This window comes from Pan paniscus, chromosome 16 (assembly GCF_029289425.2).
Source record: "Pan paniscus chromosome 16, NHGRI_mPanPan1-v2.0_pri, whole genome shotgun sequence".
Classification (NCBI taxonomy): Eukaryota; Metazoa; Chordata; class Mammalia; order Primates; family Hominidae; genus Pan; species Pan paniscus.
The window spans coordinates 79129126-79146996 of NC_073265.2; the positions used below are offsets into that span (position 1 = coordinate 79129126).

At 40.9% G+C, this 17871-nt stretch overlaps 1 protein-coding gene across 2 annotated transcripts in view; it reads left to right on the top strand.

Annotated features, from left to right (window-relative positions):
* TICRR (TOPBP1 interacting checkpoint and replication regulator) overlaps positions 1-17871 on the top strand; it is a 52193-nt gene that overhangs the window by 3110 nt on the left and 31212 nt on the right. Inside the window, exons 2-7 of one of the 2 annotated variants that reach the window (XM_003820426.7) lie at positions 4073-4352; positions 5683-5924; positions 7106-7340; positions 13438-13567; positions 15808-15947; positions 16786-17004. In XM_003820426.7, the coding sequence (XP_003820474.4) occupies positions 4073-4352; positions 5683-5924; positions 7106-7340; positions 13438-13567; positions 15808-15947; positions 16786-17004 (1246 nt within the window). The remainder of the gene's footprint in view (positions 1-4072; positions 4353-5682; positions 5925-7105; positions 7341-13437; positions 13568-15807; positions 15948-16785; positions 17005-17871) is intronic. The other variant, XM_008973886.6, reaches the window with a different exon arrangement.

The window sequence follows — 17871 nt, forward strand, 5'->3', positions numbered from 1 at the left end:
ATTCTCTGTCTCTCTTTTTTTCTCTTTAATCTCTCTCTCTCTTTTTTTTTTTTTGAATAGCATTGAAATAAGTGGGTTGACTGGATCTTTTTAAAGATCCCTTCCAGGTCTGATGTACCGTCGACTGAGGGGATGGGTCTTCTCTGAGGCTTCCCTTCTTACATCTGCTGTATCCCCTAAGAAAATGCCCATCAGATACTCAAGTTTTTCTGGAATTTTCTTCTGCTGAAGATCTATCATTTTCTATTCAAAAACCTGCCCAGCCATGCTGGGCAAAAGGAAGGTTTAGGCTGTGTCCTTGGGGAGTGCTCTGTCCAGGAGCAGGGAGAAGGGAGGAAGAGAAAATCCAGGTCCTGCCTTGGGGAGCGTGCAGTCTGGGAAGTAGAACTGGGAGAAACAGAACCTGCACTTACATTGGAGGCAGAGGGATCCAAGCGCATAAAACAGGATATCATATTTGCAAAGATATAGGACAGAATGGAGGATGAGAGACCTCTGACACATTTTCAACTTTATGCCTTAGATTTATTCAATACATATTTGTTCCATACCTGCCAGGTATGCTAAGGAATCAAATAGATGTGGTCCCTGCCCTTTTGGAGCTTATAGTCTAGTGGACATTTACAGATCCCCAAATTTGAAACTACCACTAGGACATGTCTGTCACTTATCCTATAATATGCATACGAATGAAAAATGTGACCATACTCTATAGTATACTGTTTGTATTTTTGTTTTTGTTTTGTTTGAGACCGAGTCTTGCTCTGTCGCCCAGGCTGGAGTGCAGTGGCGCAATCTCGGCTCACTGCAACCTCCGCCTCCTGGGTTCAAGTGATTCTCCTGCCTCAGCTTCCCGAGTAGCTGGGATTACAGGCGCTTGCCACCAAGCCTGGCTAATTTTTGTATTTTTAGTAGAGACAGGGTTTCACCATATTTGCTAGGCTGGTCTCGAACTCCTGGCCTCAAGTGATCCACCCACCTCGGCCTGCCAAAGTGCTGGGATTACAGGCTGTTATTTTTTTTTAATCACATGTTTTGCTATGGTTTGAATATTTGTCCCCTCCAAAACTCATGGAGTAATGGGTGTCATGGGAGTGGAATGGTGGCTTTATAAAAAGAGGAAGAAAGTGTTGAGCTCACTTGCTGAGCCTCATCGCCCTGCTTTGCCCTGTGCTGCCTTGGGACTCTGCAGAGTCCCCACCAGCAAGAAGGCCTTCGCAAAGTACAACCCCCTGGCCTTGGACTTCTCAGCCTCCATAACTTTAAGAAATACATTCCTTTTCTTTATAAATTACCCAGTTTCAGCTATTCTGTTGTAAGCAACATTAAGCAGACTACGCCATGCACACATTACCTTTAATAGAAACTTAATGTCCTTTTCAACACTTATTAAAGTTACATCTTCCCACCCACCTCCCGAGACAGAGTTTCACTCTTTTCACCTACGCTGGAGTGCAGTGGTACAATCTGGGCTCAATGCAACCTCCACCTCCCAGGTTCAAGTGATTCTCCTGCATCAGCCTCCCTGGTAGCTGGGATTACAGGCACCCACCACCACACCCAGCTAATTTTTGTATTTTTAGTAGAGATGGGTTTTCACCATGTTGGCCAGGCTGGTCTTGAACTCCTGACCTCAGGTGATCCACCTGCCTTGTGGATCAAAGTGAGGGGTGTTGGGATTACAGGCATCAGCCACCACAACCAGCCATAAAGTTACATCTTAACCTTTCATTTTATTAACAGGGTTTTTTTGTTTGTTTTCCTGGCTGGTCTTCTGGCTGAAACAATTTCAACAAAATTTTTGTGTCCATTTGGCAGAAAATCCTAATCAGGATCTATGGCGTCTGAACTAGGTTACCATTCTCTCCATAGCAGTGAACACAGATATAGATACATGGGTGGTAACATCACATACTAATTAATTGGTTAATCTAATACAGCATTTTCCAGATTGATATTCATGACTGAAAAGTTTAGATAGATTAGAAGATAATGTGCTCCAATACATTGTTTATCTTCATTACATGGGATCTTTTTTTGTTTGTTTTTAATGCTGATCATAAACCACTCAATCCATCAGAGAATCTATCAAAGTCCGTCAGATGGTCATGATTTGAATTTTAAAAGCAGTCTAGGCCAGGCCTAGTGGCTTATACCTGTAACCCCAGCTTTGGAAGGCTGAGACAGGAGGATCTCTTGCACCCAGGAGTTTGAGACCAACCTGGGCAACATAGTGAGACCCCATCTCTACAAAAAATACAAAAGTTAGCCAGGTGTGGTGGCACATGCCTGTACTCCCAGCTACTTACTCAGGAGGCTGGGGCGAGAGGATTGCTTGAGTCCAGAAAGTTAAGGCTGCAGTGAGCCATGTTCATACCACTGCACTCCAGCCTGGGCAACAGAGCAAGATCCTGTCTCAAAAAATAAAAATAAATGAAAGCAGTCTATTCAGAACAGTCCTGGGTTCTTGGACTTGTCTATCATTGCCTTGCTGGGACCATGGACGATTCCCTGCTTGTCTTTGAACTTGACTACAATGGGAAGTTTGGGAATGACCTAGTTGACTTTCGAGACCCTTCTAGTTCTGATTCCTCACATTCACATAGCAATTTATAATTTATAATTGTTACCCGGCATGATGAGCATATTCTAAGGGGTGTGCTCCTTCATATTCCCATAGTAGCTGAATATTGTTGTTATACTGTGATGCCATGTTAAACATTTTATGTTGGTACTGTTTTATTCACACCCCCCGCCCCACTTCGAGATCCTAGACATGGCACATAGAAGTTACTCAATAAAAGTTTGTTGACAGAAGGTTGACTGAAGAGTCAGCTGTGTGTGAAGGAGTGAAGCAGGGCTTTTACAAAGAAAGCAGGATTTGAGCCAGATACAGACGCGTAATAACCATTCAGTTGGTGAAGAAGGAAGCGGAGGCCCAGGAAATAGAAATCAGCAAAAACAGGGAAGCCTTAAAATATGGCATGTTCAGGAAATAGCAAATGGTTCAATATGCCTAGAAGGAGTGGGGATGGATGAGGGGTAGAAGATAATGTGTTCCAAAAGGTGGTTTAGGGTTGGCTTGTGAAGGGCTTTGTGATTATGCTGAAGAGTTACTTTATTCTGGAGGCAGTGGGAAGCCTTTCAGAATTTCAGAGAAGTAGCATGACCAGAGAAGTGATTTGGAAGAATACTTAGAGCACCATGGAGGAACGATTAGAGGCAGAGCACAGACTTTACAGGCTATGGTAACAGTTAGGGCAAAAGATGCCACGAGGCCTCGGTTTGTCTGGTCTCTGCACAGGCCTGTGGATGGGCAAGTCAGAGTGATGGTCACCGTCTGGGGGAGGTGCTCCTGCCTCACTCCCATGACACCTGGCCATTATTGTGTTGTGCTGTATAGGACATAATTATTTTTATTAATAGGCCAGGCACAGTGGCTGATGCCTGTAGTCCTAGAACTTTGGGAGGCTGAGGCAGGCAGATCACTTGAGGTCAGGAGTTTGAGACCAGCCTGGCCAACATGGTGAAACCTCGTCTCTACTAAAAATACAACAATTAGGCGGGCATGGTGGCGCATTTCTGTAATCCCAGCTACTTGTGAGGCTGAGGCAAGAGAATCGCTTGAACCTGAGACTGAGAGGTGGAGGTTCCTGTGAGCCGAGATCATGCCACTGCCCTCCAGCCCGGGTGACAGATCAAGACTCTGACTCAAAAAAAAAAAAAAGGTTATTTTTATTAATGTATAATGGTTCTATGTTCCTTCTAACATTTTATGATCTATACCCAGTGATTTGTGTCACTTCTTTCTGTTCCTTGACAAAAAATATAAACGAGGTACTATTTTTACTAAATGAATGCTTTCTCAAAGGGATATAATGTAGTAATTTGTTCTGGGGCTGCACAGTAGCTTGATGCTGACCATTATTTCTATTTAGCTCAGCAAATACATTGGTTGTGTAATTCGATCCTTTAATATTGGTATCAACTTTACTTTCTCCTGATTTCCTTTACTTTTATTTGTGAATGCCTAATTTATAGTAACCTAAGGTTGTTTGTCGTTTTATTTTAGTTGTGGGAATCCCCAGACCACCTTGGATACTGGACTGTTTGTGAACTGCTCCACCACGGAGGTGGCACTGTCTTGCCATCTGAATCTTTCAGCTGGGATTTTGCTCAAGCTGGGGAAATGCTGCTCAGGAGTGGAATAAAGCTGTCAAGTGAACCTCATCTTTCTCCGTGGATTTCAATGCTGCCAACTGATGCCACTTTAAACCGTTTGCTCTACAATTCTCCTGAGTATGAGGCCTCGTTTCCACGAATGGAAGGAATGTTATTTCTCCCTGTTGAAGGTAAGCAAATAATATTTTGAGATTTTTTTTTTTTTAAATCTCAGTTACATTAATTTCTTCAAAGAAGCTTTTAACTTCTTTGGCATTTCTCACAGCCCAGGCACTCAACGAATGCTTGTCATGAAAGAATTAAAAGACATCAAGGCAAAATCAGAGATACTGTAGGAAAGAGTTGAACTCTTAATTCAGTACAACTGCCAGCCTTTGTACAAAAAAACAAGTGAATGATTGATTTTAAAGTTTACCAGCTGTTCCCAAAGAAGGGTAATATTATTCAGGTGCCCAAGCACGTGGGTATACGATTTCATTGCCTCATAGACTAGATTGATAAATTGAAGACCATAGAGAAACAACGGTCGACTAAAAGAAGAAATAAATTAGTCTGCAGAAACCCAGAATGATGCTTGTTACCAGGAAAAGCAAACATGTTGGAATCTTCATTACATTAGTTTCACCATATGATTTGCTATATGGTAAATCTCATTTCTGAATACATTGTATATTCACAGAAATACTTTATAGAGATACGTACATAAAACTGTTGTACATTATGTGCAGTTTAAGGAATTTTCAAGAGTAGTTTTGTTTATATAATTTCATTACACAGTCTTTAGAATTTAACCTCCTCATAAGATATGATGCACTGTACTTTATGGATTTAAGAAGTGGTGTCTTCTTTCTTATAAGTAGTAAACATTGCTTGAATACTTATTTCTTTTTTTTTTTTTTTTTTTTTTGAGACAAGGTCTTGCTTTGTCACCCAGGCTGGAGTGCAGTGGTACGATCATAGCTCAGATCGCAGCTCACTGCAGCCTCGACTTCCTGGGCTCAAGGGATCCTCCCACCTCAGTCTCCCAAGTAGCTGGGACTACAGGCATGAGCCACCACACCTGGCTCATTTTTGTATTTTTTGTAGAGATGGGGTTTTGCCTTGATGCCCAGGCTGGTCTTCAACTCATGGACCTCAAGTGATCCTCTGGCCTTGGCCTCCCAAAGTGCTGAGATTGCAGGCATGAGCCACCATGCCTGGCCTTCAATACTTATACTTATTTCTAAGTCATAATTTCTAAGAAGTTCTGCCATCATATATTGCCTTTGTAACTCCATTTGTTTATAGCTTTTTCTATAGAGCTAAATGAACTTGCTATGATGACTTGGCAGTAGAATAAGTGTTGAAGTGTTCAACTAAGTGACAGTATCTCAATTGACAACTTGATTATTTTCTTATTGTTATTAAATCTCTTTTTAGTATCTATTCCTTATATTGGAATTTTAATCTTTTTTTAAAATTTTAATTTGGCATTCTGGTCTAATTAATCTTTATTTCTAGCAGGCAAAGAGATTCAAGAAACATGGACAGTCACCCTAGAGCCCTTGGCCATGCATCAGAGACATTTTCAGAAACCAGTCAGAATTTTTCTAAAAGGCTCAGTGGCCCAGTGGTCTCTCCCAACGAGCAGCACTTTGGGCACTGACAGCTGGATGCTAGGAAGTCCAGAGGAGAGCACAGCAACTCAAAGGCTGTTATTTCAGCAGTTGGTAAGCAGGCTGACTGCTGAAGAGTTACACCTGGTAGGTATCCTCCACACGGGAAGTTATTCTTGTCTAACAACACACTGGTAAAGTGAAATAAGTGTGTTTATAAATGCCCTACACAATATAGTCTTAGTAAAACTGATTATGCTTTTGCAAATAATATTGTTGACATTATAGTATCATGACAGCAATGCTTATTAGAGAAGAAATCACTTATAAAATTGCATGTACCAAGAATCCAATTAAGTTAAATTATATTCACATAGGGAAGAAGGCAGTTGGCCAGATGAAGTGCTTATGTTAGGGTAGTAATGTGATGAGTGATTTCTCATTGTTTTTTAAATATTCTGTTACATATTTACTACTTTTATATAAGTATTTAAGAAAAAAGCTGCTACACAGTAAAATTAGATGTAATAGTATAATAGTTGTGTAACTATATACAATGTAATATAATTGTCTGTGTAACTCAGCAGTTGGACAGTAGTTACACAAATGTAGAAATGTCTTCTGAAAAGGAACATATACATACCCAGATTTGATTTAACGGTGAGAATTATTTTTAAACTACCAGCAAATTCCTTACCTTACTTTGTCTTTTGCCTTCATACTCTCAGGAGGGGTCTCTATTCTGGTTCCCATTGTAAAATATTCTAGAGAAAAATAGGGTAGTCATTGGACAGATGCTGTTCTGAGAGTTGTGTGCTCTGAGGAAAAGGGCACTGGGTTTGGGAGTCAGTGATCTGGATTAGGTCTCAGCTCTGCTGCCTACTGTATGTTCTGGATAAATCACTCAAGTGGTATTTCTGCCTCATGGTTAAGTACATGGGTTTCAAAGTCACATATGCTTGGCATCTTCTCTTACTAAGTAGGTGGCTTTAACAGGTTACTTCTGCCTCAGCCTCAATCCCTCCTTTATAAAATGGGGATAATAATTATTTTTACCTCAGGGGGATTGTGAGGATTCAGTAAGCACATAGTAAATACCTAGTAAATATTCCTGGTAATGTCAGGTTTTACTTATTTGTAAGTAGAAATATGAGGACTCTGTGATTAATAAATTCCCTTCTACCTCTAATAATTATCAAATCTATCTTTTTCATAGTTTTCACGTTAATAATAATTGGGAAAATGGTTATTCTGTCTTTTAGTACACTACATTCTTCTTTAGGCATATTGACAATAATATTCTCAACTAATTAGAACTTCTCACGTAGGTTGCTGATGTGGACCCTGGTGAAGGCTGGCCCGCCATCACTGGAGTTATTTCCCCACTCTCTGCCAATGCTATGATCCTCACTGTGTTCCGCACCAAGGAGGCTGAATTTCAACGACATGTTCTCCAAACAGCTGTGGCTGACAGCCCCCGGGACACAGCTTCCCTTTTCTCAGATGTTGTGGATAGTATATTGAATCAGACTCATGATTCGCTTGCAGATACTGCTTCTGCTGGTAAGCTCCTAAACCAGTAACTAACAGAGTCTAGGGTGGTTTGCAGTCTTTTCCAGCATTGGGACTTTTTCACTGTGCAGTTAGTAGAACCCCAATATGTTATAACACAGATAAAAGAAAGCTATAATACTTCAGGCAGTTTAAATCATTATTATTTACAGAATTCCTTAATTATTTCTGAGGAGGCTGCAGGTTCCATGAAACCAGTCTGAAATCGAAGTCATGGTTTTTAATATATTTAAGAAATACTGCATATAAAACTGTAGTGATTCTATCTACCCTGCATTGCATTGTTACTACTAGCATTGCAACTAAATGCATTGTTACTACTAAATCTACCTAGCATAAATAAGGTTTGTATCATGTTAGTATTACAAACCTTATGTAAGCTAGGTAGATTTAAATATACATATACATATATATATAAAATCAACTTGATATTTCTTTAATTCATTCATTTATTCAACAGATTTGAGTACCTGCTGTATGGCAGGCACTGTTTGAAGTACTGGGACTATATTAGAGAATAAAATGGACAAAGATGTCTTCCCATGGAGCTGACCATCTAGTCCAGGGAGACAAAACAATAAGTCAGGAAAATTACGGTTTAGTCTAAAGAGACAAAAATTATAGTAGTAAAGCAGAAACAAAGGAATGGGGTGTGTTAGGGTAGGGAGGGTTGCAATTTTAAGTAGGGTGGTCAGGGAAGGCCTTGCTGAAAAAATGATATTTGAGCAAAGGCATGAAGGAAGTGATGGCAGGGAGTTGCTGGTAGAGGCGACAGCGAGTGCCAAGGCTCAGAAGGGTGTTAGAGGAATGGCAGGGAAGCCTGTGGCTGCAGTGAAAGGAGCAAGGAGAGAGTAGGAGGGGGTGAGGTCAGAGAGCCAGCAGCAGACCAAACTGGGCAGGGCTTTTCAGGCACTGAAAAGACTTTGGCTTTTACTGTGAGTGAGAGAGGAAGCCTTTGGGGGATTTTCTGCAGTGACACCATCTGACTTATGTTTTAACAGCATTACTCTGGCTTCCATATTGAGATTTGACTATAGAAAGGCAAGGATAGAACCAGTCAGACATATTACAATAATCCAGGCAAGAGATGGTGGGAAATGTAGGGAGTTGGAAGTAGTTGGAGCTCTTGGATATATTTTGAAGGTAAAGCCAACAAAATTTGCTGTTAGATTAAATGTGTAGAGTGAGCTGTAGGGAAATTGAAAATGACTCCAGAGACTTTTGCCCTAAGCTACTGGTAGAAAGCAGTTTCTTTCTGAGATAGGGAAGGCTGTGGGAGAACCAGGGGCTGGGGTGGTGAGGACTGGAGGGTTTGTTTTGGGCATGGTAAGTCTGAGTTGTTCATTAGACATCCACACATGGTATTGAGTAGGCATCAACTATGCATGTTTGAGTTTGGGAGATTTGTCTGGACTAGAGATGATGGGAGTCATCAGTGATGTTTTAAAGCCATGAGATGGGTTAAGATCACCATGGGGGTGGGCGTAGATGGGAAAGAGAAGGGGACTAAGGACTAACCCCTGCACCCTAATGTTAAGCAGTCTGGGGAATGAGGAGAGAGAAACCAGCAAAGGAGACAAAAGGGGGACAGTCGCTGAGTTAAAGAAAACCCAGATTGTGGTACCCTGGAAGCCAAGTGAAGACAGGAAATGCTTGGCTGGGTTATTTACTACTGACAGGCCAAGGAAGATGAAGGCTGGGAGCTGACATTCAGCTGAGCAATGTGGATGCTCGGGATACCATCACAACGTGATGGTTGTGATACTAGTTTTGGTGGAATTGTGAGGGTAGAAGTGTGAGTGGGAATACGTTCAGGAGGGACTGTGAAAAGAGGAAAACAGCAAGTGTGGACAATTTTTTGGAGTAGTTTTGATCTAAAAGATATTAGAGTAATGAAAACAGTGGCTAGAGAGGGAAGAAGAGTCAAGGTTTTTGGTTTTGATTTTTAGAAATAATAATAGCCTGCTTGCATGTTGATGAGATAATATGGTAAAAATGCAGGGGATGGAGAGAATTGCTAGTTAGAGGGCTTTGAGGAAGTGCAAGTGGAGGAGTTGGTCTTGGGAACAAGCACAGTTCATCTGTGACAACTGGGGGAAGGCAAAAATGTAAGGGCTGGGATGCCAAGGTGAGTGATGTTGGTGTGAGTGTACGGGGTTCTCTTCCGATTGCTTCAGTTTTTTTTAGTGAGTTAGGAAGTGACATCATCAGCTGAAAATGAAGACGTAAGGAGATGCTGGAGGCTGAGGAGAGAGGGGAGGAGGAAGTGGCTCTTGAGAGGGTGGAGATAGCAGGAAGGTGGAGGAAGTTTGCCAGGATAGTCGTGACGGTAAAGTGAGATCCCTCTGTGGGCTTGCCTGCCTCCAGCCACATTCACCAGCTGGCACAGCTGCAGAGTAGGCAGGGAGCTGGATTAACCAGGGTTGGGATTTTCCCAAATGAGGGTGGTAAAGCTAGAGAGGGGTCAGGGATTCAAAAGTGTGAACAGGAAGAGATTACAGGATTTGTCCATGGAACGAGGCAGGGTAAGGAGGGAAGTGAGGACAACGGAAGGACAGGCGATCAGATCAATGGGTTATAGGGGTCTCAGGATTTCTGGAGCCAATCTGCTCAAAGGAGAGAGCTAAAAAATAGGTGGAGGTGGTCAGAATGGGGTGCTTGAGATCATAGAGGGTGGTGACCAGGGGGAGAGAGTGACTGAAGGAGGGCAACACGCTGGGGCACCAGAGGTGAGGAGTTCAAGGGGACAAAGGCCAGAGTGTTGGTAGCATCAAATGTGTGTATGGAAGTTATCCAGAGTTAAGACTGAGTAGTACTGGAGAGACTGACGGTGGTGAGTCGGGAGCTAACAGTCTTTGAGGAGTAAGGGGGAATGATCCAGGCTTGTTAGATGACTATGAGCGTGTAGCCTTTGATGTGAGACTCAAAGCTGGATTTTTGTCATTATTTTCAGCAGGTAGAGGGAAAATGATCTGGAAGAGGCAAGGAGGATACCAGCCCACCTCAGGGCCAAGTGGAAAAAGAGCATGGCGGGGGAGCAGCAAGCTCTCTCCAGCGCTGCAGGGGAAGCAGCGTGTTCAGGGCAGGAGGAGATGGAATTGAGGACATAGGGGATTTTGCTGATGAGGGTCAGTGAGTTCCAGAGGGCAGGGTGGGAGGATTTTACGTGTGGAAGGGCTAGGCTGTGGTGCCAGGATGGGAGACGGAAGGAGCAGTGAGGAGATTCCAGTGGGCAGACTGGAGTGACCTGGGGGTCTAGGGCTTCGCCTGACGGGAAAAAGCAGCTATGAAGGGGAGCATGAGATTGATTCCTGATGGTTTCAACGCAGCTAATGGTGCTGAACCTGTGAGTTTGGGGGGTAAGAAGGGTGGGTGTTTGGCCCACCCCCACTCCTGCCCATGTCGCCATGGAGACTAGAAGGAGGGCATCTAACTCCGAGGGCCTAGGGCTCCCTCCAAAGCCCTGCCGAGGAGGCCAGTGGAGGGTGGCCTTGTTTTTAGCATGGGACTCCTGCTTGACATTTGCTGGAAGAGGTGCAGGTAACTCTGAGGGGCACTCTCTTTCCATGCAGAGGGAGGCTTGAGACTTAGAGGCCTGAGGCAGGTATTTTTGGCCTTTCTCCCCTAATCCAGCATACAACGACTTGAGAAGAAATCATGTCATGTTTATTCTCATAGACCTTTACTGCCCTTGTCTGAATTTTGTAATATAACAGCAAATGCAATTATAGGCATTTATGCTGTCCTGTGATGTGAAGTTTCTTTTGCTTGTTTAAAAAATTCTACAAAATCTTACACTAAAAATAATAGCTTTGGGAAAACTACAGTTGGGGCAGACTTCTCAAAATCTTTGGTAGTGATAAAAACTAAGACAATCCTGGGTGTGGGGACACATGCCTGTAATCCCAGCTCCTCAGGATGCTGAGGCAGGAAGATCGCTTGAGCCCAGGAGTCCAAGACCAACATAGCAAGACCCTGTCTCAATTAAAAACAACAAAAAAAAGTGCAATCCTAATAAAAATTCTAGTTTGATTAAAAGACACATTAAATTCATAATAAGTAAAGTCCATAATAAATATACCTTGTCCTTTAAAAGAAAGGTGAAGATGGCATGATGGAAGGGTTGAGGCTGTGGTATTATGGAGACAGGGGCCAATGACAAAGATAGGGAACTATATCATAAGCACTTTCAAGAAAGTGCACGTGGCCAAACAGCCAAGGAGAAGAAAAGGAGAAGAATACGGGTTGAAAGGACGTAGTGTACAGCACTGCGCTTCTCTGGCTTGTTGTATTTAGTTATGTTTGTGCACTTTGAATTCAGCTGCTACTTGGTGGTATAAAATATTAGCACATTAGGAATGATCACATAACCAAAGCAACGTAATATTTTGTACTACTGTCACTACCTTACTTACCAATTGTGTGTAGGCTATTTGTAGAAAATTTTGTATTGTAGAACAGACTGTATCTTGACTATTTATATAGTCTTGGAAGCAGCTCAGAAAACTGTATTTTGGAATCTGGTAAAGGAAGAACTGCAGTATTTTACCAGTACTCTCTGCTGTAGCATGGCCCACAGTTTCTTCCAGGTTATAAATCAGTGTGCCGGCTTATTGTCCAGTCTCCCCACCATGCTCCATCTGGGTGAGGTCCTATTCATGCATTGGTACCTAGCCCAAATACTGCATTCTCCATGACACCTTCCTTGCCCATCTAGACGGAGTTAGCATGTGCTAACATTTATACGTATCTCCATGACTTCACAAGAGTGGATCTACTCTTCCTATACTGGGAGCTCCTTTCGAAGTAGGCATTGTATTTATCTCTGAATTCTTTCACTGATAGAAAGCCTAGAACTTGGTTGTCTCAATAAGTTTGAATACATTTTAAGTATTTGGGTTTTTTTCCCCAAGACTTCATTAATGTCTAACATTTCATTTGTCTGGGGTCTTAGATGGATCTCTCAGAATTACAGAGTTCACTGAAATTTCTGTTACTGTTCCCCCAACCACCTCCTCCATCAGGCTTATTTTAAGAGAGCCTTCTACCCTTACACTCCCCAATACAGAGCCACATCTTCTTATTTCCAATTTACCTACTCAGTGCAGCAGAATTGTGATATTCTGCAGTTTTGTTACTGTATATTTATTCTTGTACAAAGCCAATTTTTGTGTGTGTGTGTGTGAGACGGAGTCTCGCTCTTGTCACCCAGCCTGGAGTGCAGTGGCGTGATCTCGGCTCACTGCAACCTCAGCCTCCCGGGTTCAAGCTTCTCCTGCCTGAACCGCCCGAATAGCTAGGAATACAGGCACCTGCCACCACGCCCAGCTAATTTTTGTACTTTTAGTAGAGACGGGGTTTTGCCATGTTGGCCAGGCTGGTCTCAAACTCCTGACCTCAGGTGATCCACCCACCTCGGCCTCCCAAAATGCTGGGATTACAGGCGTGAGCCACCGTACCCAACCATACAAAGCCATTTTTAAGAACAGGACCAGGCGCGGTGGCTCACACCTGTAATTCCAGCACTTCGGGAGGCCAAGCCAGGCGGATCACCTGAAGTCAGGAGTTCGAGACCAGCCTGACCAACATGGAGAAACCCCGTCTTTACTAAAAATACAAAATGAGCTGGGTGTGGTGGCACGTGTCTGTAATCCCAGCTACTCAGGAGGCTGAGGAAGGAAAATTGCTTGAACCCGGGAGGCGGAGGTTGCGGCTCATGAGCCGAGATCGTGCTGTTGCACTCCAGCCTGGGCAAGAGCGAAACTCCATCTCAAAAAAATAAATAAATAAAAAGAAGAACAATATATATTTTTAACCTGTTTAGAGGAACATTTCAGAAATGAGAGGATTTATAGCCAGTAATAAGAACAAAAGACTTTAAATTGTGTCTGTATGTTTTTCAGTAGCATTTTTTATTTACCACATAGGCCTGTAGCAGTTTGTGGTGCCAGAGAACAAATGTTAACCGTGCACTTTGTATGTCCTTTGGAGGGATGCAGTCAGTCCGGGGGAGGAGCAAGTGCTTAGAATTCTCTGCTTTGGTTCTCATGCTGTTTCCTCTCCTGCCTCTGTTCCTTTGCTCCAATAGCTTCTCCTGTTCCAGAGTGGGCCCAGCAGGAGCTTGGCCACACCACTCCCTGGAGTCCAGCTGTTGTGGAAAAGTGGTTTCCTTTCTGTAACATCAGTGGTGCCAGTTCCGATTTGATGGAGTCATTTGGGTAAAACGTTTTTATATCTCTTGAGTATTGATTATTAAAATCAACGTTCAGTTATCTGCATTTTTTTCTTAACAGACCACATTCTCTGAGTATAGTCTAATAATATTAAAAACTAGTTACAAAAATAAAATACTCTCATACTTAATATATATTGTGAGAGTATGTTAGCTAGATAATATGTTAACAATATATAAATATATACCTGCCAAAAATTCTTTAAAATTTACCAAGTAATTCGTCAAGTTAAATATAAATAAGTACTCCCTTAAAGTGAGAAAATATTTATAACTAAGTATCAATGCAAATAGAAAACAGCAAACTTGAACAATGCAGCTGAATTTATACTTAAAGAAGTTATTTGCAGACCGTTTTTGTAAGGAAAAAAGTTAACAACCGATTACTAAGAATCCAACATGAGAAGTAAATAAGAAAGTAACCTCCACCCTACAAAAGATAACAACAGAAATAAATAGAAAACAAATAAATGTAAGTGATCAAGAGAAACAAAAGATGGTTCTTTGAAAAGCCAATTAAAATAATCTATAGCAAGATCAAGCAATTAAAAGACGAACAACAATATTAGAAATGTAAACGATATGGCAGAAATTCAAACTATTATTAAGAGGTATGGTTGACGTTTATTTTCTCCACACACATATCCATTCAGTTGTTCCAACACCATTTGCTAAAAGACTATCTTTTCCCACTAATAACTGTGGTACCTTGTCAAAAATCAACTGGCCACCTTTGTGCAGATTGATTTCTAGACAGAATACAGTCCAGAAACTATGTTAATACCACATTATCTTCAATATTGCATTATAGCAATACCATATACTGTAGCTTTATAGCACCAGTCACTAAATCAGGTAGTGTAAGTCCTCTAAACTTTGGTTTCGTTTTTTTAAAATTTTTTTGGTTATTTTAGATACTTCGCATTTTCATATAAACTTCAGAACCAGCTTGTCAGTTTCCACGCACACAAACATCTGTTGAAACTCTAGGAGTGCATTGAATCATAGATAAATTTGGGAAGAACTGACATCTTAACAATGTTGAGTCATTCGATCCATGAACATGGTGCAGCTATCCATTTATTTAGGTCTCTCTTTAATCTCCCTCAGTGTTTTGTAGTTTTTAATGTACAAATGTGGCCCATGTTATTTTTTAAAATTATCTCTAAGTATTTTTATGAGATGTAAATATTGAAAAGTTTGAAGATAGTATGATTGTCTTTATAGAAAATCCAGGCCCGGCATGGTGGCTCACACCCGTAACCCCAGTACTTTGGGAAGCCAAGCCAGTGAATCACTTGAGGACTGGGGTTCAAGACCAGCCTGACCAACATGGTGAAACCCTGTCTCTACTAAAAATACAAAATAATTAGCCCGGCGTGGTGGCACATGTCTGCAGTCCCAGCTACTTGGGAGGCTGAGGCACAAGATTCACTTGAATCCAGGACGCGGAGGTTGCAGCAAGCCAAGATCGCGCCACTGCACTCCAGGATGGGCGACAGAGCACCAGCACACTTAGGGAGGATTAATCTGCTTCATATTGGCTATATGAATGAAGCTGATAGACCCAACACATATTCCACCCTGTGATATCTGTTCAACTAATATCACCGTAACTTTCTTGCACTTTTTAATCAGTTATATCAGATAATGGAAAATATTAAAATACAAATAACACATTTTGAATGTTGTGCCATTTTCATAATTTCCTTAATGACAGATATTTAGCTCTAGGTGGAAAAGGATTTAATAACTAATCACCCCTCCTGCCTGCCCTACTTCCTCCTCTTCTCATCAATCCCAAAGTAGTTTATTACAATGTGAAAGAATTATTCGAAGTCATTGCAATACTTACTACAATGTGTTAACATCATTTTGTACTTTGATATATGGAAACTGAGTAAAAAATAACTATGGAAGCTTGAAGTGAAATAGTTGCCATAATTAGACTTGCATCCTAATTCATGAAGAATCCTATTAATAAAAATCAATATTATATGTAATGGTTAATGGTTTTGTGAACAAGACAGCTTTGGTTCCTGCATTCGTTCAAATCGAAAATGAGAGGAGGGACATTTTCTCTCCTAAGAAAATATATTTTTGAAGGCATCTTGTGGGGACATCTTTTGTTAGCTTTTTAGAGGATAGTGGGTATTTTGGTGTTATTTCTAAAGCATTTTGCAAAATTAGAATTTTGGTTTTATTCTAGACATCTTGACTTCACAGGTTACTACAGGCTGCCTCAGCTAATAAGGAAGAGTCTTCCAAAACTGAAGGCGAATTAATACATTGCCTTGCCGAGCTCTACCAGAGAAAATCTCGTGAAGAATCCACTATAGCTCATCAAGAAGACAGCAAAAAGAAACGTATGTACCTAGAAAGGCTGTTTCTTAAGGCATTCTTTTTTGAGACTGTATGTTTTAAAAGATGGGCATTTCCTGAAATGAGGTTGAAATGGTAACTAAATAAAGAAGGGCAAATTTTTATATTTAAATTTTAAAATAATTACATTAGTTCAATAGTGATTTTTTAAAAATCAACCAGTCTTATCTGTCTAATGAATAAGCCGTCTTCATTTTTAATTATGATAGAAATTCAAATACAACTTTGTGTTCTGCTTATTAGTATTTTTTCTTTTGCTACCTTGCCTTTTTAGATATTATTCCATCTCATTGCTTAACTAAATTTACAAAATTCTCATGTTGTTGAACATTTAGATTGCTTTCAGTTTTCATCATTATAAATAATACTGTAGTATACATTATGCGTATAATTTGTTTTTTAAGTAATTACCTTAGCAGAAGTTTCCAGGAACCAGTTACTGTGTCAGGGTATGAAAACTGGCTCTTTATGTAGATTGCTAAATTGTCATTCAGAAATTGTCATCACCATTTTTGGTGGCCATTGGGTAACACCAAAATAAGTCTGTTTGGCATTTGCCTTATGGGAAAACCATCCATTGAGATGTTTAGTTCCAATCCAATCATATTGAGATGTTTAGTTCCTAAACTTCGGTTAAAAGAAAGGTTCTCTTTCTACCCTGTGTGTGGGCAGAAAGAGATGCAAGAACTTCCTAATTCAAATCATTCTGGAGGGATATGCTTCATTTTGATATTCTTTCACAGTAATCTGAATTAAAGTAGTTCTTCTTTCCACAGAAGTGGAAGGCAATTTACTTTCCCTCCTCTGATGTTGTTTTGGTAGGAGGGGTCCCTCGTACTCCAGTGAGACAGAAGATGAATACCATGTGCCGTTCCTTAAAGATGTTGAATGTTGCAAGGCTGAATGTGAAGGCCCAGAAGTTACATCCAGATGGCAGTCCGGATGTGGCTGGGGAGAAAGGAATCCAAAAGATACCTAGTGGGAGAACAGTGGATAAATTGGAAGACAGAGGAAGAACACTAAGAAGTTCTAAACCTAAAGGTATTCCTCTTAGTCTATAATTTACTCTTTTATACCCCTCTTTTTTAAAAATAAAATTTAATCGTACCCTTAGTTTATTGACTATCTGCTACATGCACAAAAAGGTGTTATGGTGAATACAGTAAATAATAAGATAATGTGCAATTCTTAGATTTATGATCTAGCTACAAAGATAAGGGAGGCAGAGGTTGTGGTGAACCGAGATTGCACCACTGCACTCCAGCCTGGGAGACAGAGCGAGACTCTGTCTCAAAAGAAAAAGAAAAAAAGAAAGAAAATTCTGAGGTGTAAATTTTATGCTGCTTTACAGATTTTTTTTTTTTCCTGTGGAATGTGAGAGCCATAGATGATAATCAGTTTGAATGGGACAGAACACCTTTAGTGGGCTAGTAAAGGTGTGTGAAATGTGCTTGATACATGCAAGGGAAGGCTGAAACAACAGTACTGAAGACAGTGTGGCAGGAACATAATTTCTGGACTAGATTCTGTCTAGAAGTAGACCTGCGCAATAGTGGGCAAATGATTTTTGACAAAGATGCCTCAATAATTCCGTGAGAAAGACATAATCTTTTCAATAAATGATGCTGGAACAACTAGATACCTTTATGGAAACAAAATTAGACCTTCCTTTTAATAGTATTTTGTATTCCTGCTATTTTTAATATTTATGCCTTCTATCTCTCTCTCTTTAATTGCTCAATCTTGCTATAGAGTTTTCTGTTTTATTTCTCTTTTCTTTTTTTGTTGTTTTTTGAGACTGAGTTTTGCTCTTTTTGCCCAGGCTGGAGTGCACTGGCATGATCTTGGCTCACTGCAACCTCTGCCTCCCGGGTTCAAGCGATTCTCCTGTCTCAGCCTCCCGAGTAG